At 36.8% G+C, this 25032-nt stretch overlaps 2 protein-coding genes and 1 long non-coding RNA gene across 6 annotated transcripts; 2 read left to right on the forward strand and 1 right to left on the reverse strand.

Moving 5' to 3' along the window:
• Window positions 1-226: 226 nt before the first annotated feature.
• primpol (primase and polymerase (DNA-directed)) lies at window positions 227-13164 on the forward strand. Of its 4 annotated transcripts, XR_013798123.1 has the most exons (16): window positions 227-395; window positions 736-1130; window positions 1223-1317; window positions 1489-1627; window positions 2206-2353; window positions 2518-2569; window positions 2692-2828; window positions 4254-4416; window positions 4529-4623; window positions 7957-8043; window positions 8198-8306; window positions 8401-8483; window positions 8778-8824; window positions 8917-9108; window positions 10473-10615; window positions 13053-13164. XR_013798123.1 is itself a non-coding variant. In XM_079616833.1 (14 exons), exons 2-14 carry the CDS (start codon window positions 948-950, stop codon window positions 9151-9153), a joined length of 1575 nt encoding a protein of 524 aa, XP_079472959.1. In that variant the 5' UTR covers window positions 227-395; window positions 736-947; the 3' UTR covers window positions 9154-9270. The 4 variants fall into 4 exon arrangements, 3 of the variants coding, with proteins under 3 accessions (XP_079472959.1, XP_079472961.1, XP_079472960.1); XM_079616833.1 differs by lacking the exons at window positions 10473-10615; window positions 13053-13164 and having other exon boundaries at window positions 8917-9270; XM_079616835.1 differs by lacking the exons at window positions 10473-10615; window positions 13053-13164 and having other exon boundaries at window positions 241-395; window positions 1028-1130; window positions 8917-9270.
• adamtsl7 (ADAMTS-like 7) lies at window positions 12895-24556 on the reverse strand. Its single transcript, XM_079616832.1, has 12 exons — window positions 24223-24556; window positions 21909-22092; window positions 20321-20496; window positions 19854-19965; window positions 19016-19183; window positions 18460-18589; window positions 17136-17349; window positions 16099-16272; window positions 15849-16025; window positions 14576-14755; window positions 14354-14498; window positions 12895-13300 (listed from the first exon to the last, which is right to left on the reverse strand). The coding sequence occupies exons 1-12, from the start codon at window positions 24373-24375 to the stop codon at window positions 13161-13163; spliced, it is 1953 nt and encodes a 650-aa protein (XP_079472958.1). The 5' UTR covers window positions 24376-24556; the 3' UTR covers window positions 12895-13160.
• Window positions 16078-19634, forward strand: LOC307000902. The gene is made up of 4 exons (XR_013798124.1): window positions 16078-16215; window positions 17122-17313; window positions 18442-18535; window positions 19027-19634. It is a non-coding gene; the product is annotated as an uncharacterized lncRNA (long non-coding RNA).
• Window positions 24557-25032: the final 476 nt, after the last annotated feature.

Below are 25032 nucleotides of genomic sequence, written 5' to 3' on the forward strand. Positions count from 1 at the left end.
TCCCGGCATGCAAGGCGGTATTCACGGACTATCTCATGAATATTAATTAGAAAATTACTTTTTTTCATTTTAACTAAACCTAACCGTAATAACAGTATGATCACATGCATATATGGTACTAATATCCAAATAATATTAATAAAACAACTAAACAACAAGAGAAAATAACTTCTAATAACGATGAGGGGTGTCAACTTATTAATATTCATGATCTTAAACAAGTTCCGTTTCGCGCTCGGTACATCTAGCGCATGCGCAATGCTTCGTTCTGTGACGCGCAATTACGCGCGTTCCTCAAAGCCGCTGTGTGCTCAGATAGAGGAAGAGCTTCAGACTGTCTGTCAGTGTCAATATGTAAAAACAAAATAACAAAGGACTATAAAGCAAAAATACAAGTAAGCAACCAAACTAGCTCTATGTGCACTTATTTCTTAATGTATAATGTAGCACTCATATACGTTTTATTAACCTGTAACGTTAACTTACTGTATGCAGTCCCTGTTCGATGTTCCTTAATTTGTTGTAACGTTACAGTTTTATCTATCTATCTATCTATCTATCTATCTATCTATCTATCTATCTATCTATCTATCTATCTATCTATCTATCTATCTATCTATCTATCTATCTATCTATTGTTTACAGTGTACTAGTAACATATTGTGTGTCTGGCATAAAGCATTTACATAAACAAAACCAGTAACATTTTATTTATTTGTTTCTCTGTCTATTTAGGATTAAAAAATTGCCAACATTCTTGAGTTAATTTCACCATTCATATACCAGCCCACTGAGCACAGTAATATCCAAGTATTACATCTGCTGTACCAAAAGCCTTCACTGTACATTTGCTGTTGGACTTTTCCCTGACCTCATTACTGTCCTCTGCTGATCACATCACAGAGCATGAGTGAGATTTAATCATACTCCAGTGTTTTGAGGCAAGGATGATGGGAGGAAAGTGGAAGGACAGGCTGAAGTCTTTGGAGCAGAGAGCCTCATCCTTTCAGTCTTCTCCTCTGTGCAGTCCATACAAGCCACGTCTGTCCCGGCCATGGCAGCCCTCCTCTGTCTGGAGACTGTTCCCACGCCAGAACGCAGCCATCGGCTTCATTCAGCACATAAAACAGGTCTAGACATTAGCTGTTAGATATCCGTTCAAGTAAAGTATATCACTATCAGCTGTTTTTAAAATGTTTTTCTCTTATTCTGTCTTTGTCAGGACGTGCACATATTTTCACTTGAGAAGGAAGGCAGTGATGCTGGACAGAGGATTTTCCTAGTGACCAGCTACAGTGAACTTTGGCATTATTACAGGTAACTGTGACATGATAAATCAGTGTTAGGGAAGTTACTCATGGAAAGGAATCTGCTCCAGAATAGTTACTTTGCATATTATTATTTTATTTTCACTTCATTTTTAATACAATGTACATGCAGCACTTAGAGGCATTGTTGTAGGTGAATGAGAGATCTGTGTCTCTTCAGCACTCACATACAGTCTCTGATGCACTGCTATGAGGTCATTCTGGAAGGAGCCGTCTGCAAACTCTACTTTGACTTAGAGTTTCACAAAGGCACCAACACGCACCTGGACGGCAAGATTATGGTGGCAAAACTAATTCAGGTAAATATGCTACCATTCAAAAGTTTGGGGGTCAGTAAGATTTTTTTAAAAGAAAGTAATAGCCTACTTTTATTCAGCAAAGACGCATTAAAAAGATTAAACAAATGTTTGTTAATGTTAATTCCAACAACATTTGCTTGTACATTTTTTGTTAAAAGTTGTATTTGTTAACATTTACTATTTTAACATGAATGGTTTTTTGAATGAGAACTATTTAACTATTTATTAACTATTTAATAAGAATGATTTTTTGACCACCAAATTAGCATATTAGAGTGATTTCTGGAAGGATCAGGTGACACTGAAGACTGGAGTAATGATGCTGAATATTCAGCTTTGCCGCCACAGGAATAAATTAAATTTAGAATATTTCACAATATTATTGTTTTTAATGTATTTTTGATCAAATAAATGGTGCCTTGGTGAGCTCAAAAGGCTTTTTTTTTTTAAACACACACACACACACAAATCTCTCTGGCGCCCCTAAACTTTTGAAAAGTGATGTGGTGATTTGTCTGCTCTAGTTTTAAAATGGTTTTCATAACCTGACATGTCATTTCCTCAATATGCAATAACAGTATGTGTGTGAGAAGCTAGAGGAGGTTTATAGTCTACGCTGCTCTGCAAAAGACGTCCTTAATCTTGACTCCAGCACCTCTGAGAAGTTTAGTCGCCATCTTATCTTCATGCTTCCCAGTGCTGCCTTCAAAGACAACTCCCATGTAGGTGAGTCATTGTCATGTCATCATCATGTGCTTTGAGTGACTCTGTTGAGTGACACTATTGATGGTTTATACATACATATATATATATATATATATATATACAGTATATATATATCGACATTTGTCACAATCTGTGTTTGTGATTTTTTTTGTGCGTGTTTGCAGGGCGATTTATTCATGATATCCTACATCCTGCTATAAACAGTCTTCAAAAAAGGTGAGAGATGACAAACACTGGAAGGGCTGTAATTAAAGTCATTATTTGTAACAATTTTTTTATGTTTTTGCAGTGTTAATACATCCTTTTCTGTTATAATATTGGTTTGATTTGGTTTAAAGCAATCCAGAGGCCCCAAGAGAGAACAGAGATGATGTGGATGGTTCTCAGACCAAGAGAAGAAAGTTTGAAGAGAAGGATCTTGGCTTTCTAGTAGTCAAGAGCAAAAATGGGCAGGAACAACTTTTTGTTGATCTGGGTAAGAATTTAAAGTTGGTTCTTTAGTCTACAAAGTCTTGAAAACATTGTTTCGATGACACACTGGACTTTAGAGGACTACTGTACACCAACTTCTTTGCTGTTGATTAAATAAATTAAACACATTAAATGGTCTCTTGTGAAAAAAAATACTTATTATGGAAGTAATATGCTTTAAAAGGATACACTTAAGTGCAAACTAAATGTAATGTTATCAGACACTTAATGCATAAAATTTACAATTAAATGTAAATCCAGTATACACCCTAGTCAGGGTAGCGCCATATTTTTATTTATTTTTTTATTTATCAAAATGATGTGTCCATGGTAGCCAAAGTAATCAACAAATTGAGGGATGGATTTAAAAGTAAAGTAAAAATTTAAATTACAGGCTGATCCAACTTGATTACGTGAAGGTTTGTGTGACCCTCCGAGACCTTCACTGACCCACTATCAAACTAGTCTTGCTGGATGGTGTTGCAGTCAGCATAACGTTTCCCCACGGCTTCTCCAGACTCTTTCATGTCTGTCAGTCTCATCTGTGAAGAGAACGGGGCGCCAATAGCGGACCTGTCAATTCTGGTGTTCCCTGGCAAATGCGATCGAGCTGCATGGTGCTGGGCTGTGAGCACAGGCAGGTCCCACTAGAGGACGTCTGGCTCTCATGCCACCCTCATGGAGTCTGTTTCGGACAGTTTGTTCAGAAACATGCGCACCGGTAGACTGCTGTAGGTCATTTTGTAGGGCTTTGGCAGTGCTCCTTCTGTTCCTCCTCACGCAAATCCTGCTGCTTGGTTGTTGCCCTTCTACGACCCTGTCCAGCTAGTGCAGTTTTTAAAGCTACACTGTGTAGGAATTACTCCCATTTAGCGGTGAAATTGTATATGACTACGAACTGAATATTACTTTCTAGCCCCTCCCATTCCAAGGGAGTTTTAACTCCTACGGTGGCCGTATTATTTCAAATCTGACGGCAGTCGCGACTCGTAATCTCCTCCTCGCATTCGTCACGGTGCCACTGAGTGTAAAAACGCGAAAGGCGAAGCTTGAATTTCCAGGTATGTCCCTCTTTGGCTAATGTATTTTCAAGATAGAGGTGCAACATGACCTCCACCATTCGAGCTGCTCACCCGTATGTATTATAAATGGCAGATTCTACGCTTACGAGAATACTTGATTAGTTGGTAGAAGTAATTATACATTAATGAGCACATATCATTTTTTAAAAAACAAAGTGGTTTTTGCTAAGAATCAAAATTTACACAGTGTAGCTTTAAGAAAATATATTTTAAAGATTTGAAGTACCGTACACTACAAGTGTATATTCAATACAATAAAATTAAGCACACTTCTTTTTTGCGAGAGTAAATTAAGATAAAGGACAAGAAAGTTATGCCTGATGTTAATACCATGCTCTCTTTTGAAGGTGTCTACACCAAGAACAGGAACTTTCGCCTCTACAAGTCCTCCAAACTGGGAAAGAATGCAGCCTTCAGTGTGGCTGAAGACAACAAGTTTGTCCCAAAGCCCTCCAACCACACCACTAAAGAAGAACGCATATTTCTAGATTCTTTAATCACCAACATCAGGTTATTTTATGCAAAAATTGTGTAAATATGTTGTCCACACTGGTGGAGCAAGCTTTTTGTGATTTTATTTTTGTGTCTCTCGCTTTCACACACACTAACTATTTTGTACCAGTTTCACAGGACAGAGGATTCTGACGTATGATATACCACAGAAGAATACAGCAGGGTCTCTGTGTTCAACCCTGCAAAGAGAGTCACACAGCGCTGGTGAGAAATACAAGTTAACATCACCAAGAGCTACCCTCATCCTTCCCTTGCACTTAGTAACAAATCCTTCCCTCGTGGGATCAAAACAATTTTTTTTTTAAATATTTCACTTTTTTATAAACTTTTTTTATTTTGGTGATTTCTTAATGCAAATTTTTGGAGATTTTTTTAAATGATTAGATTTTATCAATAAATAATCATTTTAACACATTCTTCACATTCTTTCCACTAAATTCAAAATAGCTCACAATTTCATTCATAACTACGGTGGCCCAGTAGTGCACAACAAAACAAAATATAAAAAGCAAACATAAGTTCACAACACAACGGAATTAATCCACAACACAGATTGTGGATCTGGAGTTATAGAGCTCTATAACTCTATAGAGTTATAGAGGGCTCCCGGAGGGCAGTAAAGTTAGTTTTCCTTGCCATTGTTCTATAGAGTCAGCAGTCTTAATATATCAATACCACGATTAGTTTTAACAGTGTAACCATTGTAGATCGACATAAAATATTACTTCAAAATAACCTACATGAATTATAGCTGCGTATTTATACTCGAGAATGTCTGGACGCGCTACCACGGCGCATGATCCATAAGGAATTACAGGAAGGAATTGGCACAATTCCACCTGTAAAGGGCCTTTCACACAGGACGTGGAATGTGCGGCGCTGCGCTATGAAACCCATTCATTTCAATGGCAGCAGGGCGCACGCCGCGGTCAAAGTTCAAAATAGTTCAACTTTTAATTGAACTCCCCAGTTGACGATTACCAGCGCGGCCAATAGAAACGGGGCATCCAAATAAGCACGGAAATCAAAATCGTGTTGTATCTGTAGGGCAACGCTGAACCCAGCGCCGCGCATTCCCCGTCCTGTGTGAAAGGCCCTTTATAAGGCAGTCTGGTCACTAGGAACCACAAGCTTTGTGACATGAAAAAAAAAAACTTGATTTACAGTAGGCCTAATATTTTTATAAAAAACAAATCTTGTACTGTGCATACAGGGAGCTATTGGCACACTTTCACCTGTTGTAAGTCAGTCTGGTTAATAGGAACTACAACCTTTGAAACATGATAAAAGAAAAGAAAAAACTTTTACAGAGATTTCCTAAAAAATAATTGTTTACTGTAAATACATGAAGGGTATACATGAAAAAAGTCACCTGTATTAAGTCAGTCTACTATCAAGCTTTGGATTTTTAACATGTCTGTTTTTGAATGTTAAAAGTCATTTTAATTAATACAAATTATACGTTTTAACTTGGAGGAATTGGCAGACGTTCCCTTAGGGATCATGCGCTGTGGTAGCGCGTCAAAGCATTCTAGAGTATAAATATGCAGCTATAATGCACGTAGGTGATTTTGAATTAATAAATGTCAATATACAATGGTTAGCTACATACTGTTAAAACTAATCGTGGTGTTGATATATTTTTATAGACTGCTGAACAATGGCAAGGAAAACTAACTTTACCGCGCTCCGAGAGCCCTCTAGTGGTCGGGAGCATTTCCGTTGTGTTGCGGCTTTATTTCGTTGTTGTATATTTTCTGTTGTCTTATTTCCGTTGTGTTGTACATTTTCCGTTGTGTTGTGGCTTAATTTCGTTGTGTTGTGAACTTAAGTTTGCTTTTTAAATTTCGTTGTGTTGTGCACCACTGGGCCACCGTACATAACCATTTAAAGGTTCTCTAAGTAACTTATTTTACGTTAACCGAACAGCTTCGGAGTCATTGGAATAGTTATATGACTTTTTCGGGTTGAATGGTGGTCGTCTCGCACCCCCCGAGTGCCTGTGAGCGGAAAAACCACACTTGCAACTTTGGGCCGGCAGGGGGGAAAGTTGCCAATGGTTTTACAACAGTTTTCTCAAATATCTATTCTGAAACTGTAGGGGGAGCTCTAAAAAGAAACCTGCGAGAAAACAGCGAAGAAATTTCCAAACCTACTGAGGCCCTGTCCCAAATGGCACACTCCGGACTTGTGGACTTCCTCAGAGTCCACACTTTCGTGACGTCATGTAGTGCAGACTTATAGGGCCCTTGGCACGAGTCCACGAGGGCGCATTGAGAGGTATTTTTGGGACAGACTCGATCGCCACGCCGGAAATAGGAAGACGGTCCGGTTGTTGTATAAATATTATATTTCTACATTTACATATGACTCAGTAAAGCCCTGACATTCGGTTATATTTATTTAATGAATCATAATGCTATCGTAGCCTATTATTCAGTGCGCTATTTATGTTTATATTTATGTTTGAGACATCAACCACTGGTTGATGATCATAATGTTTGTATAAACTGTAGGTAATAACTGGTAAAATGTACACATAGGTCATAAAAACCATAATGATATTTACACTTAAATATTTTCTTCTCATCCATGTTAATGTGAGCGAAAGCTCCTCCCATTCGTTGTCTGATTGGCCTTTCGCAAATTCGCAAGGATTCCTGGGTAGTTAAAGTGCGTGAAGCCTGCATCTATGCGGGCTTCGCGGAAGACCGCTTCAAGGGTACAAAGGGGGCGCTGCTGAGCACACTTCAGAGCGTTAAAATGATGAATGGGACGGTCTACGGACTCGTAGACTCAGCGAGCACGCGCAATTTAAGTCCACGAGACCGAAAGTCCACATGAAGTGCGCCATTTGGGACAGGGCCTGAGTGCTGCTAGCTCAAAACATCTTACATTGGGTGTCTTCGCTGACCTCCTGTGGAAAAATAATAATATAACATGATATTTCATGACTCTTGCCACTAGATGGACTTATAGCTCTATGAGCAAATGAGCTGTTCCGCTAAAGTCAGTGTTTTTCTTCAGTATGCATTCAGAGACACATGTAGACATTATAAAAATATTTTTTTGGTAAGGTTTAACCATTTTTAGTTTGAATTTTGAGCATTTTTTGCATTTTTCCATTCATTTCTAAGGGGGTCAAATTGACCCTTGAGGGAAGGATTTGTTACTTTTTTCAATTTCAACCACAAATAAAATTGTGTATTCAAGTGTGACAAAAGTCCTGTCTTGGACCACTACGATGAACACTTATAAAAAATGTAAAAAAAAAAAAAAAAGTGTATCAGGTCAAAATGACCCGAAGGAAGGATGGGTAAGTGAATTCATTCAGAAATAACCATCTCAGGTCAATGCTGTAATGTGGTTTGTTTAAAATTTGCAGTAAATACAGTATATAATGTGCATTTATATGAAATTGAACATTCACTAGCCTGGTGGCTGTTGGGTGAAATACATGTAATGTCATGTTTTACTGTTCACACCATAGACCGTTCATTACAATTAGTGACTTCTCACTCCGCCCTCTCTGTATAGATCTGTTAGGTGAACAGAAGCCGTCTCCTTTTAAAGAGGTGGATGAATTTGTGCTGACACTCGTGTGCAAGGATGGCATTCAAGGAAGTAAGCAGGAGAAAAAAAGATCTGTATACTATTTCTTTCAAATGAAATTTGTCATTATCTACTCACCCTCATGTTGCTCAAAGCATGTTTTTCACAAAAGGAATTCTTTCAGCTGAATGCTTTGTTAACTGAATGTCACATTTAACCCAAACAGGTATCCGGCGATGGAACTACTTTGCATCTGAACAGCTGCTGGTTTATGACATTGAGAAATTCCGCTGGTGCCACAATGTGAAGCGCTTCCACAAGAGCAACAACATCATGTGAGTCTCTATCACTGTGACTTGCATTGCTTTACATTCTCTGTTTGATGGTTTGCAACAAATTACGAATGCTCTTTATTCTTCTCTTTGATAGGATTGTGGTGGATCTCAAAGAAGAAGTGTGGTATCAGAGATGCCATGACCCTGACTGCAGGAGACAGAACTTCAGATCCTCCAGTACGCTCCATAGAGGAATAAAAAATAGATCATATTACGCTCCCAGATAGGCTGAATTTCAGTGTTGTTGTTGTTGTTAACTAAAACTATTAAACGTAATTTGTTTTGTTCTTGTCAACTAACTGTTATAGGTTTAAGCTGAAGTAAAGTTCAAAATGTTAAGAAACTTTGTAATAGTATAGAAATAATACTAAAATAAGAATGTTAAGATATGGCTAGATATGGAAAGTTTGTGGGGAATGATATTGCATTTAAAAGGGTTTGTTTGTAATATGGTGACATTTATATGTCCAGGCTTCCCACTGCCTCAGGAGGTCTGCATGAGCCACCTACTGATGGAGGTTTGTCAGGAGACACCTGTCATTCGCATGTCATGTACATTAGGCTGAGTACATGTTTGTGTGTTGACTTGTACACCTCTCTTTATCTTAAGGATGAAGAGGATCAGGAATATTTGACTGATGAACTGGGGAACATTGAGCTTGCCAAGAGCTCTGTACCCATGAATACTTCAGCAGAGTCCTCCTCGGCTGCCCAGCCTGAGAAAACTGAGGATTGGGGAGAGTGGCCTGATGACCCTGCTTATCTAGAAGCTTTACAGGAAGTAGAAAGGACCACTGAAGAGGTACCTGATGAGCTTCTGCTCCAGGCAGTGACTGAGTGTGAATGATACCATTATCAAAGTAATATAGTGCAATACATGAATTTCTTTATATGCATTCATTTGTAAAATATGTGCTTAAACTCTGTTTCCCACCGAAATGTTCAATACAAAGTTAAATACAAACGTTCATTCATTTCCATTATTATTTTAGATGACTTGGCTTGGGATATTACAACTGTACATAACTGAACAACAGGTTTTATTTACAGAAATCGATATATGTCAATATGCACCTTTTCCTGCAAACTTAAGAAAATAACAAGAGAAATACAACTTAATCTCTGAGAATAAATGATTTGAAATCATATAATAGATTATAAATATACACATTGATAGTGCTGAGAAATAATGCAAATGCTTAAGTACAATGCAATACATTTAATTAAATTGTAAATACATATGTTGATCTGATTGGTCAATTTTGACACAAGACCATAAATGTGACACCTTTGACCCATTTCAAGATCATCAAAAGGGATATAATATTTGATGTCATCTGTTGCATTGTAAAAGGTTTTACCCCACTTAAATTTTTTTTTAAATTTAAAGGTTTGATTTAACGGTAAAGTTTAATTGTTGTCTTAAATTAAATATTTAGCCAAAATTGCAACCTGCAGTGACAAGGTAATTGCACCTTTTCAACCATTTTCGATTGAAGAAAACTAAGTAAAACAAACCATTATATTAATTTAGTCAGTCATATTTATTAACAAAATATACTGGGTAATGTACAGAAGTGTCCATTTCCTCTTGCTCTGATATCCACGAGAGGGCAGCATTTGTCTACTTCTGAACACAGATGCAGGACAGGGCTGGAAATGCTTTATGTTGCTGTATCAATTTAAATATGAGAACCTGACAAGGCGATCTTCCCCAGAGCCTTGGGTTCTTCCTCTTTCTCTTTAAAGCTTCTTTAGAACAATATGCATCATGAAAGTCTATATTCAAACAAATTGAACTTGAAATTAGTAGGGTGGATGAGTGTTTTACAAACAGCTTTTTATTTCTGATACACTGTGAGTGCGACTCTACATATGACTATAGTAACACAATTGCATTGAATTTTTTTACATATACAAACATAGAAATCTTTTTAAATTCAATAATATTTTGTATTAAGGAAAAATGGTAACGGTACAATAAGGTCCGGTCCCATTAGTTAACGTAAGTTATGCATTAACTAAAATTAACCAGCAATGACTTGTACCACCTGACTGCTGCAGATTCATTTCGGCATTGATAGAGTTGACATAGAAATGCATAAAACTGATTAGAACGGTTACGACATGGCCTGATCACAGCATAAGCTCATTGTTTTGGTTCAGGAGACCTGTAAAAAGCGGCTGCTGTTCGTTTGCGGCGCTCGGTGACTGACGTCTGTCTACAACGCATGCGTTGCCATTCGGAACATGCTGATGACATGTGATGTCTGTGCGAGCAGGGTGTGCGGAGGTATGTCGACAGGCAGGTAGGAAATATTATCTGAATGCAATGATTGGATAAAAAAAAATGTTTGTCCTACTCTACCATTTTATGTCAGCTCAGGTCCATCAAATAACAAGAATAAACATGTATACACCATTTAGTTTTAGTTATGTATTAGTAAATGTGGAAATGAACATGAAGTTCATGTTAACTAATGTAAAAGCAGATGTTTTTTTCATGATAAATTTGAGTTAGTAAATGAATCGCCTATTAATCAATTTGTTTTATTTCTTTGCATACAATGACCCTAATAGTTCATTTTAAAGATGATAAGATGTTTATTCTTAATTAGATTAAGATGATATTCGTCAAGAATGTTTTTTTTACTGCACAAATGAATATTATTATTATTTATCAATATTGTCACTGGAAGTTTGTTTCCTATTTTGAAATATGGCACTTATGGGATGTTTTCCCATAAATACCATAATGTTATATAATAACAACAATTTCATTCATAATGGACTTTATTACCTAACAAGGAAGTACAGGTTCATTCCATTCCCATTCCCACATTATAGACACCACTGTGAATATACAGCATTTTCAGAGCATTTTATATTCTTGTTTGACTTATTAGTTTTTGTACATCTTATAGCAAATAGAGTGTCTAACGGAAGGAACACATGTCTTTCCTTTATTTTAGAATTCACCTTCATCATTAGGTTTATTTTTTTATAAAATACAAATTGTCCATTTTTCAGAGTGAGAGGGTCATTCTGAAGCATGTGTGCATTTCTGTCTTGTCTGTTCTACTCATACTGAAGTGTCCTCTTCAAGGGTTCATATCAGAACAAATCACATTAATTTTTGACCTTTTGAATCAAAACTCAAAACCTCCCCAGTCCAAAAAGACAATTTGTCGAAATTCAGCTAAGAACATAAGCAGCACTGTTTCATTTCACACACCAAGTGTTTGCATAGAAGTCTTGAAGGGGTGGTTGATTATGATTTCACTTTTCTATTTTTAGTTAGTGTGAAACGTTGCTGTTCACAACATCTGCAAAGTTACAACGCTCAAAGTCCAAAGCAAAGGGAGATATTTTCTTTTAAAGAAATCGTTTTTTAAGGACTACAACAAACGGCTGGTAGGGACTACACGACATTCCTTCCTGGTTAGTGACATCACTAACCCTAAAATTTACATAAACCCGCCCCGGAGAACGCGATTTATAGATTATCAAGACAGAATATGCTAATCAATGACTAGAAGATAACTCCACATCAGCTACATAAATTCATCAACTAACCATTCAGAAATGTCCTGTTGCCTCTACATGTTGTCACTTCTTCTTGAGTCTCTCCATCATTGTCTGACTCCGGTTTGAACATAAAAGGCTAAAAGTTTTTGAAATGTTCAGTGCATGTCTGTGTGAGGTAAAAGGACACAAGCTCTTGTAGCTCCGCCCCCTGTGCCGGGAGCAGCAGCTCATTTGCATTTAAAGGGGGGAAAAAAAACACAAAAACTGCGTTTTTTCTCACCCTCAAAAAGTGACAATTTGAACATGCTATATAAACATATCTGTGGGGTATTTTGAGCTAAAACTTCACATATACACTCTGGAGACATCAAAGACTTATTTTACATCTTGTGAAAAGGGCATTTTACCACCCCTTTAAATGTACAGTAGCTAAAACAGTCCTTTTAAGCCTGCATTAAATGAAATTTCACCCAGTTTATTTTCTAAACACGTTATAAAACTATTTGTAAATAACTAATCCGTGCATGTTTCATTTAAAAAAAAAATGTGTTTGACCTCGTTATGTTTACTTCAAGTCTTATAACTCAATCTTCTGGTATATATAAACAATAGACTTCTCCAATCATTTAGTCTATTTAAACCCAGATTGTGTTCATCTGCCTCCACTTTTGAGTGCAATGCCCACAACTCGAAATCCAGTCATCAACCGATGTACAGGACCAAGTTTTTTCTCTTCACTCAGATGTACGTCACAATTCGGAAGATCTGTTGCTTCCTCCATATCATTGGAACTTAAAAAATCAGTATTAAAAGAAGGTGAAAATGGTTTTGTTAACTAAACTCATTTTGGAGCAAGAAACCTTGACTAATATTGCATGTGGACCTCTTTTTAAATTATGAGAAAACAAGGACCCCTCTACAATGGCAGAGAAGCAAAGTTTTAGATGTTATATTTAGATAATAAATATGTTCTTTAGAGGTTAATTTTCATAAATGAACATTCAAGATTAATTTGAAATCAGTCATTGTTCATTTTTAGACATTACTGAACATGATAAATGAAGTAAAAGAGGCTCAGTTGTTTTTATTTGCAATAAATATTCAATTGCTCATAGAGCATTCTCATTTTGTGTTTTAAAAAAGCAAGGCAGTGAATGTATACTTAAAGTCTTGTTGAAGTAAAAGACAGAGAGGTGACGAACAGTGATGTCATCTCAGGGTCAGATCCAGCTGAAAACAGGTGGGCGATGATGTCACGATGAGACAAGGACATTATAATTCAAGGAAAGGCGAGCGGTGATGTCACATCCCAAGAAGCCGGCCGGATCACCTGATTCTATGCAGTGTGTCTCTCTGAATGACCCGAGAGCATGATGCACAACATGTGGTGCGGTAGTATGAGTACACACACAAACGAGCCTGGACCACCACCACACAGTTATAGTACAAATCCCTGCAGGACTCGTCTACAGACAGACACAAAGAGAAACATCTTAAAGGTACAGTACAGTTCACACAATAATTTAAGTTCTGTCATCATGATCATTCCTAATGTTTTTTTCTCCAAGTACAACATAAATTATTTATATTTTTTTCATTTTCTGGAGTTTGATAGCTACATTCTTCATTTACTTCTTTAATACATCAAATGGAAAAGAGCAATTTAACATTTAGCTTTAGATCTCCTTTAATGTTCCATGGAAGATGGAAAATATGGGTTTGGAAAGGGCTGGGTAAGAATATAGATTTTAATTATTCGTGATCTTTATTTTTCACAATACTGATGTTCATTGTGTGACGATGTAACGGGAGTAGCGACCGATCTTTTCTGTATTGAGATGTACAGCTATGAAATGGATTATCAGAGGGACAAACTAAGGTGAGACTTTGTTCTATTCATCAGTTGTTGATTGGATGGAGGCAGATCTGGATGCAAGCTTGCAGCAATTTTTAAGAAAAGTTTTAGTAATTCTATTATGTGCTTTTGTCATTTTTATTCGGTTTTTTTTTTTATTCCTAAATAAATTAAATTTTATTTCAGTTTTAGATTTGGTAATTTTAGTACATCAACTTAAATGTACGCATTTATTTCAGTTAGTTGCCAAGGCAACATTTCATCTAACATTTATATTTTATTTTAATACATCTTTATTTACCAGCTTGCAATTACCGAAAATTATTGTAATAGTTTTAGCTTTAGGTAACAACAACAATAGTCAAACAGACATGTTTAAAACAAGTCTGAAACACTGGTCATAATAATCACAGCATTAGCAAAGAGAAATGTATTTATTTATGCAATAAGAAAAATATATGTAATAAAATGGAAGAAATAAATGATTCGGAATTGATTCAAGAGCTTGTGAATCAGATTTGGAAATCTGTATTGATACCCAGCCTTGGTTTGGAATTGCATTTGGATGATTAGATGGCAGAATTGTCATTTAGGGTGAGCGACCTATTGAGCGACCAATACTAGATGTACAAAGACAAATAATTTTAAATGGAAAAAATCATACCAATCTGTGGCGTGCAGGTGTGTGTGTTGCACTTCTCTTGATTTGCAGGTTCAAGGGCAGGATCACAGTCATGGCTTGTGGTCAGTTCATCTTGCAAACAACGTACCTCCCTCACTCGAAAGCCTCCGTCACAGGAACGAGAACACTGAGGTAGTTAAACACATTATTGTTAAACAAGTTGATTGAAACAGGTTGAAGTTGCACTGTGTGTGAGGAACTAACCGAGCTCCACTCCGTCATGTACCACTGCGCACCACAACTCTTCAAATAGCAGGTCTGTCCACTCGGAGGACGGGGCAGAAGAGAGCAGCGCTCGTCTGAGGTGACTTCTAATTGGACATTGTTTTGGACAACACAGACCACACCTCGACTCTGGGTACCATTGCCACATTCAGACGAGCACTGCGACACACACATACACACAGATAAGCAAACAGGGTTTTAGTATTTGATCTGGGTTTTTTTAGTGAATCAAAATCACTGAGTTAGTGCAGCTCAATTCTGAGTCAAGTCAGCTCTTTTAATGAATACTTCCAAAGGAGACTTATTTTAGTATTAAATTATATTAATATTTGAATTACTGACACCTGTATAGAGCAAAGATGTGAAAAGGCTTAAGTAGTTTACCCAAAAATGAAAATTCTGTCATCATTTACTCACCCTCAAGTTCTTCCAAACATGTATTATTTCTTTGTTATGTGGAACGTGACAGAAGATATTTTGAAGAATGTTGGTAACCAAACAGTTATGAGGCATCATTGACTTCCATATGGAAAAACAATACCTTGGAAGGCAATGATGCCCCACAACTGATTGGTTACCAACATTCTTCTAAATATATTATTTTGTGTTCAGCAGAAGAAAGAAATTCATAATGGTTTACTTTAGAACAACTTGAGGATGAGTGAAAATTGACAGAATTTTCTTTTTTGGGTGAACTATCCCTTTAAATAAACCTAAATTACTGTAATTCTTGAATGCTTTGGAATCCAGACCTAAGGTTGATCTCTTTTTGGAGAAAACACTCAGCAGATTATTGATGAAATGAAAGCACTTCAAAAAATGAAAGTAAATGAAAGTTTAAGTTTTTATGTTATACAATATATTTATTTTATTTATTCTTTATTTAACCAGGGAGATCCCATTGAGATATTACAATCTCTTCCTCCAGGGAGAACTGGCCAGACGTTTCACAAATTATATATATATATATATTTTTTTTTTTAACTACTTAAATAAAACAGTTATTGAAATTAAAAATTAATGCATTTCTGCCACAATATCACTTCTATCACAAAACAGTGGTCAAATACAGAACTTTTAGTCTCAGACCTTTCCAACCATAATGTGATTATTTTATTTTATGTGTGCTTTTATCATTTTTATTACTTTTTGTTTCTGTATACCTTTTATTTCAGTTATGGCTTTTAGTAATGTTAGAGCTTCAACTAAACTTTCAGGTAGTTGACTTTTCTGCATGTGTGTGTCCATGCACCTGTCCCCAGGGTCCTGTGTACCATTCCAGTCGCTGCGAGCAGGGTCCCAGGTCACACGGCATGAGCTCGTCGGGTTTATCCTCATCATCGCAGTTGTCCAGTGGAAGTGAGTTGGTCTGACTCATCATACACACCACTGACCGGCTGCGACTCCCTTCCGCACAGTCCGCAGAGCACTGCAGAGAGACATAAACAGCTGCTTTAGAAGTGCTACTGGGAAATACTGAAGAAAAGCGCACGGTTTCTCACCCTATCACTCCAGAGAGAATAGAACCAGCTGCTGGCACACACTCCTTTGTCACAGTTCTGCAGGTCCTGCGGGCGGAGCGCCATGTTGCATTCCTCATCAGAAACGATGTCACCCAGGTTATCCACACACACGACTTCTCTTCTGCGCTGACCTACTCCACACGGCACAGAGCACTGAGAGAGAGAGAGAGAGAGAGAGAGAGGATTAAGTTCACCTTTATTACAATCGACTTGCTATTACAAAAAAATTACAAAAAAATATACACAAAGTACATAGAAAAAAGAAAATAAATACATAAAAAGATTACACTCTCTTTTTTCTTTTTTCAGAGAGAGAGAGAGCACTTTGTATTGATGGCTATTGACCTCCAAATACTAATATATTGTGCAGGTTATCACAAGCAAATATAATGTAAATGATCATTCCTATTTTACATCTTCTCTTCTTTTTCACATCTACACTACCGTTTAAAAGTTTAGAGCCCATATGTTTATTTTTTTATATTTTTGAAAGAAGTCTCTTGTGTTCACCAAGGCTGCATTTATTTGATAAAAAATACAGTAGAGACAGTAATATTGCGAATTTAATTTCATTTTAAAATGTCACTTCTGTGATATGAAGCTGAATTTTCAGCATTATTACTCCAGTCTTCAGTGTCACATGATCTTTCAGAAATCATTCTAATGTGCTGATTTGGTGCTTAACAAACATTTATTATTATCAAAATAAACAGTTGTGCTGTTTGTGTAGGTGATAAATAGAAAGTTAAAAATAACAGCATTTATTTGAAATATATATTTTTTGTAGCAATGTAAACGATTTTACTGCCACTTTTGATTAATTTAGAGGATACTTGCTAAATACACTTCTAAAAAATTGTTTTGCATTCCTTTAATTTCAGATGATAGATGATGTCATGAAACACAATTATGAGTATTAGTTTAACCTCTGTCTCATTTCTTCTTGCTTCATGTACTTATGTAAAAACTGGCTCATCTTACCCCACTCTCCCCTACACACAGACACGTTCACAAACCTCTGTCCACTCTGAGCGGATCTGCCACTCACTGCAGATCTTGAGCTGGCACACAGTGGTCGTCTCTGGCATTTCTGTGTCGTCGCAGAGGCTGGTCGCCACGACGACTGTGCTATTGCCATGGTGTCCCTGCGTCTGCTGGCAAATCACCTGACGATACTGGAAACCTGGACCACAGGTCTTACTGCACTCAGACCACTCCCCCACATCCCAACTACACACACACACACACAAACACACTGATCGAAGGACAACTGCTTGCTTTCATTCACATGTGCTTCTCATTTGCACCATTTGAGTCAAATCAAGTCCAAATGCCCATATGGACAGTTTTTTGATGTTCCAAGATGTGCAGGCATGTAGGACTGCTTGTCATTTGTTGTGTTCAAATCTACCCTTACAAAAAGAGAAGTTGATTCAAGTGTGCTTGAATAAGCATATTTTAAGTGTATACACATCTTTATGTAAGATACATACAAAATAATACATAAGTAAGTATACTTGGCTAAGACAAGTATACAGAAAAGTTGAAGTACATTTGTCATATAATTGTACTTCATTAAGAAAAGTATGATTAAGTATTCTAAGTATATTTGGCAAGTAGTTGTGACGATACCAAGATACATGTAAAGTAGGACTTGATTATAATTTGAACTGCAGTGTGTTAGGCCTATGCTATGTGATATGCTTATTTAAAGGTGCTCTAAGCAATGTTGGGTCACTTCTTGTTGACGTTCGAAGTATTGTCAAACAAAACGGGGGCTAGCTCGACCCTTCCTCCTCCTCATCCCGTCCCCTCCCCCTCCCTTCTGTGCTTCCTGAAATCATATCAAAATTCAAGAGAATATAATTCTAACGTTTGTCGTTGTCTAGGACATCTCTCCTCTAGCTAACTTCCTGCTTCTCTCTCCTTCACTCCCCACACCCCCCTTCATGTGCACGCGCACTAACCCCCCAACCCCCAATCATTCGTCAGTTATTTATTGGCTTAAACACTGTTTGTTATGTTTCGTGGTGCAGGTTGTCCCAGTTTGTTTTTGTTGCCGTTTGTGGAGCCTGGGCTGTCTACAGAGACCACGTTTTTTTACAGTGTGTTCAGAGGACAGACAGCTAGCGGATAGTGAGGAGATGTTTGCTGTATGTGACAAAAAAAAAATCAGCCTAAAAAAAGCGTGACATCGCTTAGAGCACCTTTAAGTATATATATTTAAAATGTATTAATATAATATACTTTAGTGACTGACTAACTTAACTAATCTTGAACTAACTTTAGTGCTGGTTTGTTTTTTCCCTCGTTTGTCTGCAGTAAAAGATGTTGACTCACAAGGCTGGACAAGGCTGCGATTGACACTCTTCTACCTGGGGGCCAGAATGACTGGTGTAGCTACAGAGATCCGCCGGTACAGTGCTTTGAGTGGCCCTTTCCACACAGCTGAACGCAACTTGACGACTGCCTGATAAACACAGATTAAACAGAGACAGACATTGTCTTACAAGTTCAGTGTCTGCTGCTGGTAGAATACCAACCTATTTTGGTTTTATTTGCAGGCACAAAAGTATGGTTACTCTGGATTTGATTTAGATTTTAAACAGTGAGGACATTATAAAACCTCTGCAATGGCCTGGAATGCGTGTGCGTGCGTGTGTGTGTGTGTGTGTGTGTGTGTGAGAGAGAGAGACTACATTCAAATTCAGAACACTATTCATTAGACAACACAACAGTGTGTTTATATATCTCAGGGCCAAAAATAATCATTTTCTAGTTCTGTCTTACACCTATTCTAGGAATCTTTTAAGAGACTATTTAGTTTACACAGACCAAATGAAAAGAAGAAAGGACCACAAATGCACATTAATGTATGGACTAACAACAAAACTACCTGTTCCACAGGTGGCACTGCAAGGTGTTGTTTTCATAGCAACCCAGCTGTATTGAGGAACTGGTTCAGGGGTCATAGGGTCCAAAGGAACTTGGTTAGGATGAGGGCTGCCCATTGAGCTTTCACCGTCACTATTCTCAGGATCAGGAAACATTCCATGACTCTCTACTGGAGGATGAGAAAGGGGAAAAGAGACAGGAAGAAAGGTGAAAGATGATTGCGTTGTTATTTTTTTTTAATACAGCATAGAAAATGCCTCAATTACGTAGCAGATAAAAACCCTTAAAAACTTTTATGTATTTCCAAAACAGCAGTTTTATTAATCTAAAAACTTAGTTTATGTTTATTATATTTAGTTTGATTATTAACATCTTGATTTTATACTTTTGAATCAAAACTCTAACACTCAAAACACTATTGTTCAAAAAAAAATTAAGTTGACATTAAAGATGACTTGAATTTTTTTTTGATGTTTTTGAAAGTCTGTTTTGCTCACCAAGGCTGTGTATGTAATCAAAAATACTGTAAAAACAGTAATATGAAATATTAACAATTTCAGAAGCCATTACTCCAATCTTCAGTCACATGATCCATCAGAAATCATTTTAATATGCTGATTTGGTGCTCAACAAAACATTTCCTATTATTATCAATGTTGAAAACAGTTCATGAGAAAAGCATTTCTTTATGTTTTGTAACAATGTCAAGTCTTTACTCTCACTTTTGATCAATTAAATGTGTCCCTGCTGAATAAAAAATATTTCTTTAAACAAAAGATTTATAGTGTACTCCATATGTGCATTCGTTTAACATTTCTATTATATATTGAAATACTTACCCAGAGGAAGTACACTAGAATAAGAATAGGCATCTGAGTAAGCGTCAGTGATGGGGTCTTTGGGTAGAATGTATTCATAATACACTGTTGGATTGGGCTGTTGATAAATCACCTGAAAAATATGGATTTTAAAACAAAAAATCCACAGTCTTACACACTACTTAATCAGAAGCCCTTGTTATCATAAAAACAAACTTCCTAACTTTCTAAAACAATACATCACACTGAAAATAAGCCAAAACGGAAAAGGTACTAGTCATCTTATGCAGAACATTATCAATTAAATTATTTAACCCTTAAACCCTTAAATCTATACAGAGAATACCTTTGTATTAACACAATACTGTTCCTTATTTTAACAGATTTTTCTTAGAGTGTAGATTATCTTCCACACTAAGTCGCTTTCTATATATGTATCTTTAATCGAGGCAGTTTTGTGATATCATACAGTAGAAGTGGTCTCTCACAAAGAGATGCAGCTCCTGATTGGTCGGGCCAGGAGCAGTGATGGATTCTCCCGCTCTGCTGCGTATCTCATTGGGCCGTTTGTATGTGAGCTGAGTACCCACGGCATAGAAATATCCTGGCCTGTCGATTACCCAGTCACCATTTATCACTGATTCACCACTCGCTGTCCTGAGAGCTTGAACAAAGAGAGAGGGGGAAAAAAGATTATGGATGGAAGGAGGACACATGGTTCCATAACACATATTAACCTTAGTGGGATAAACCAGGTCACACCAGCTGGTGTCTGGAATGTGGTAGCTGTTATTCTGCTGGTCCACAGTGGTCTACCAGCTTGGACCAGTTAGAAGTGAAACCAGTTACCTCCCAAAGATATGGCACTTTGAAGAATAGGGTATAATAGGGCCTGAAATGCTTAAAAATTATCAATGAAAGAAGCAATATACTGTCCATTTTTTGGGGGGTGCAGGACAGTATAGTCCATTTATGTAAGTGATGATAGAAAAACAAAGTAAACTTTGACATATTATACAAAAAAATTCTTCATTGGACTACCAGTAAAATTTGGGACCAATAATTATTCAGACACTTTTACCCGACCATGTTTTGCTTAATTGTTTTTTTCTTTAACTGCTAATGCGACCTTTTTACACCACAGACTGAACAAAATTCAGCATTGCTTGGTAATTGGTTGACCTAAATCTTATTGTACTTAAATGTAACATTTGACAGCTGACAGCTATTCAACGTAATTCATTTGTGCTGCAGTCTAACAGTTCTTGTCATATTTTATTACCATTTTCTAAACTATAGCGAATAAACTGTGATAAAGTGAGAAATGTTGAAGGTGTCTGAATAAATCTTGGTTTGACTGTATATTTATACATTCCATTTTATATGAGGCTTGCTTCCAAAAATTGGGACATGTCTGCATACAGTTTAAAAACATAATTTGTTTCACCAACAAACATTAAATATTCAAAATTGATAAATATGTATACTGCACCAGAAGTAGGGTTACAGGTTTTTGCCTAAATTAAGCTGTATTGGAACCCAATATTGATTGATAAACCAATTAGGTACACTACTGTTCAAAAGTTTGGGGTTGGTAAGATTTTATTTATTTATTTTGAAGGAAGTTCATATTTTTATTGAGCAATTATGCATTTAATGGAACAAAAGTGACAGTGAAGAAATGTATAATGTTACAAAAGACTTATATTTTAAATCAATTCTGGCTCTTTTCAACTTTATATTCATCAAAAGAAAATGATCACGGATTTCTGAAGGATCATGTAACATTAGAGACTGAACATTAAACTGTGACTTATTTAGCAGAATTTAGAAGAAAAATGTTAATAAAATGATTGAATGGTTGTGCACATCAAATACAGTCAATACTAAAGTTTGATTATAAGTTTGTATTCTCACCTTGCTGTTTTTTATCTAACATATATCTCAGAACACACACACACACAAACGTGTTTTATGTCTCGAAACACTAAATTGCACCCTGTTTGAGGAACGTGCCATGATAATGAACCTGAAGTAAATGAAAAACAAGAGCCAGCAGGAATTCAGTTCCATTACCTAAGTAGTTCCTGGTCTTCTGAGTTTCCTGTATTTTGATTCGTTGAGCTCCAGTGGGGATGTCCAGGATCTTGTGGTAACCAACAGAGAGCACAGAAAGAAAGAGTGTCCCACTGAACGGCTCACACGAGCTCCCATCCCCTGCGCACACACCACATACATCCACCTGGAAACCCTCACAGCCCTGCACAATAACAACACACACACACATACACACACACGAGTCAACCTTCAGAGCAGATTCAGTCCTGAGTAATGACTTCACACAGATAAAAACAGGGATTTCACCACTTCAAATGGGAGACTATCTGGGCAGATGTGTTTGCTTGAGATCGTATTAATAAAAAGATTAAAATCAAAATTGAACAGCTAAGATGATTCGATTTCAGAAAATTCATCAACATTGGCTGTCTTATCTGGCAAGAGTTAATCAAAAAAAGCAAACATGTAGCTCTTCAAAATGGCATAGCTGTCTTCCACTGAAAATGCACTCACATTGAGCTGTATTTATGCCTGTAAAAATGCTTTCAGTCATTTATAATTTATATGTAAATTAGTCACAAAGCACATGAGTGAATAGTTTACGAACATTTTAGGTAACACTTTACAATAAGGTCTCATTACTTAACATTTGTTAAAGCATTAACAAATAATGAGCAATACATTTTCTATTTATTCATCTTTGTTAACGTTATATAAAAATACAACTCTTATACACTTTCTTCACAGTTTTAGTATACTGAACATGTAAACATCAAATTCAATATTCACCCATGCTCGCAGATGAACAAAGATAAACACAGGGAAAAAAAAACAGACCAACGAAGAGAGAGATTGCTTGTGTTTGAGATTTACAGATTTGGAAACACTGCTACTAGATCGCAATGATTCACTGTAAACCGTTTCCTAAAACTTTTTCATTCAAACCATCATCAGTCCCTCTTAGCATAACACAATAATGAGAAACACACACACTTTATGGTCAGACAGGGACCACATCGTTTCATGATTCAAAATTACTCACACTGCAAGTCATCTAATGCTTAAACAAACTGCTTTTATTGTTCGATCCAAAGAATATAAGAACTGGGATTGATTAAGATATGAAAAAACACACCTTTTCTCCCAGTTTGTCAAACTTACAATAAGAAACAGGCTTAGGTTGAGTATCATACTTGACAGACTGGAAAAATTCTGCTTCCTAACACCAAAACACACACACTTTTGTTTTTCTATCATAGTGGGGACTTTCCAGTGACTTCTTTTGTTTTTACTCAGAGTTCATGATATTTTCTATCCCCCAAACCTCAAATAAACCTTTCGACATTTTTTAACAATGTTATTAATACGTTATTTAGTATGTTTATTAAGCCATTTTCCTCGTGGGGACCTTTGACTGATCCCCACAGTAGAGGTGATTTTGGGTTTTACTATTCCTATGGGGACATTTCTTCCCTACAATGTAGACAAAACCTGACCCCAGAGCCTCACACACTGGATAGTTGTGCAATGTTTTGTATCTTTACAAGAGCCATCAATGTTTGCTCCAGTGTTTACTATGCTGGACTCAGGAGTTTATGAGTAATCTACTCACATTCTCACAGTACTCAATAGGTAAAGATTCAAAAAAATAATATATATATATATATATATAGATAACATTAAATATTTAGAAAAATACATAAACTAATATACTGTAGTTGAACACGATTTTTATTTAAAACTTAATTTACATTTTATTATTTTATATTTTTTTTATATTAAACTTTCAGAAATGTAAACAGGTTGCTATACAGGAGCTGCAAGAGAAAGTATTTTTTTCACAACTTAATTTGTTTTTGTGCCAACTCTGTGTAGTTTTACAGTATAGGTTACTGTATTTCTTAATGAGTAGCCTGCTCTGTACTTTTTTAAAGTATGTTTGTTACTGTCATTGAAACAAAATGTGCATCATTTTAAAATGCAGCAATGTACTGTTTGGAAATAACCTTATTGAAAATGGTATCACATTATTGTACAATACCAGAATACAATACAATACCATAACTTCTATATGTTATCAAGTCGTCATATTTATGTAGATTTCAACCTATTAAATTTGATGTACCTTGAGGAACTTAATACTATAGATGTTGAATATTTAGAATTTTTGTAAGTTCAGATTTATGTGGATTTCTATATCTTAATTTATCATCTTAAAGTGTTCCAACAAACTATAAGATATTGTTCTGCATAAACACGGTTTGTTACAGACACTTGCATGCATTCTAGTTCTGCCGGCTGGAATCATTTGTTCATTCTCTGCGGTTCTTACCTCTCCAGGGCCGCTGCTGAAGTCCTTGTCCCAGGGAACAGGCTCTGTGGGTGGTGGGCACAGGAGAGAGAGCAAGAGGGTCATCTGGAGGAAATGCTGGATGAGTCTCCACTGGTGTCCGCTCCAGGTCGGCAGTTGCATCCCACAAGCCATGAGCAGAATAAGACAGTTAGTGAGTGTGTAAATGTGTGTGTATGTCCTGGTCCTAATGAGAAGTACTGCAGTGGCGCTGTCTCTGAATGGAGATGTGTGTTTGTGTGAGAGAAAGTTTTAGTGAAAGGGGGTTTCTCTCTTTGGTATTTAAGTGTGTGTGTGTGTGTGTGTGTGTGTGTGTGTGTGTGTCTCACCCCCAGACAGCGAGTCACATACACACTGGCACACATCTCCCTCCTCTCCTCTTTCCACTCACCCCATTTTTTGTTCTTTCATAAGCAGCAAGGATTCCTTCCAAGAAATCTCTCTGCATGTGAGAGAAGCTGTAAAATGCTTAGAATTACAATCACTTTCTGATGGACAGACACAGTCTCTCTATCTTTCTTTCTAACACTCAGGGAGGCTTACTCTGAACTAACCAGAACTAAATCAGAGAATTAGAGCAACACAAAAAACTCTCCCTCTCCCTCTAAAAGCCACTAGAACAGAAAACAAATGTAAAACAGGCCCATTCTGTAACGCAGTCCACAGCCGACTCTTTGCATACTTGAGTGTGTCTTGCGGTGTGTAATTTTGTAGTAATGAGGGTGTATGTCACTTGTGTCCAGATGGTAAGTGTGTTTTTCTATGACCCGCACACCTTCTGGAGGTCACATG

Source organism: Phoxinus phoxinus (genome assembly GCF_949152265.1).
Source record: "Phoxinus phoxinus genome assembly, chromosome: 6".
NCBI classification, from domain to species: domain Eukaryota; kingdom Metazoa; phylum Chordata; class Actinopteri; order Cypriniformes; family Leuciscidae; genus Phoxinus; species Phoxinus phoxinus.

Excerpts from the sequence above, each read along its gene's own strand:
- primpol (XM_079616833.1), top strand. The coding sequence starts at position 948 with ATGATGGGAGGAAAGTGGAAGGACAGGCTGAAGTCTTTGGAGCAGAGA. Across the intron at positions 1,628-2,205 it reads TGGTGGCAAAACTAATTCAG|TATGTGTGTGAGAAGCTAGA; the intron begins GTAAATATGCTA and ends ATGCAATAACAG. Across the intron at positions 2,829-4,253 it reads ACAACTTTTTGTTGATCTGG|GTGTCTACACCAAGAACAGG; the intron begins GTAAGAATTTAA and ends TCTCTTTTGAAG.
- adamtsl7 (XM_079616832.1), bottom strand. The coding sequence starts at position 24,375 with ATGGCTTGTGGGATGCAACTGCCGACCTGGAGCGGACACCAGTGGAGA. Across the intron at positions 17,350-18,459 it reads TCGCAGCCTTGTCCAGCCTT|TTGGGATGTGGGGGAGTGGT; the intron begins GTGAGTCAACAT and ends GTGTGTGTGTAG. Across the intron at positions 14,499-14,575 it reads ACATGACGGAGTGGAGCTCG|TGTTCTCGTTCCTGTGACGG; the intron begins GTTAGTTCCTCA and ends TAACTACCTCAG.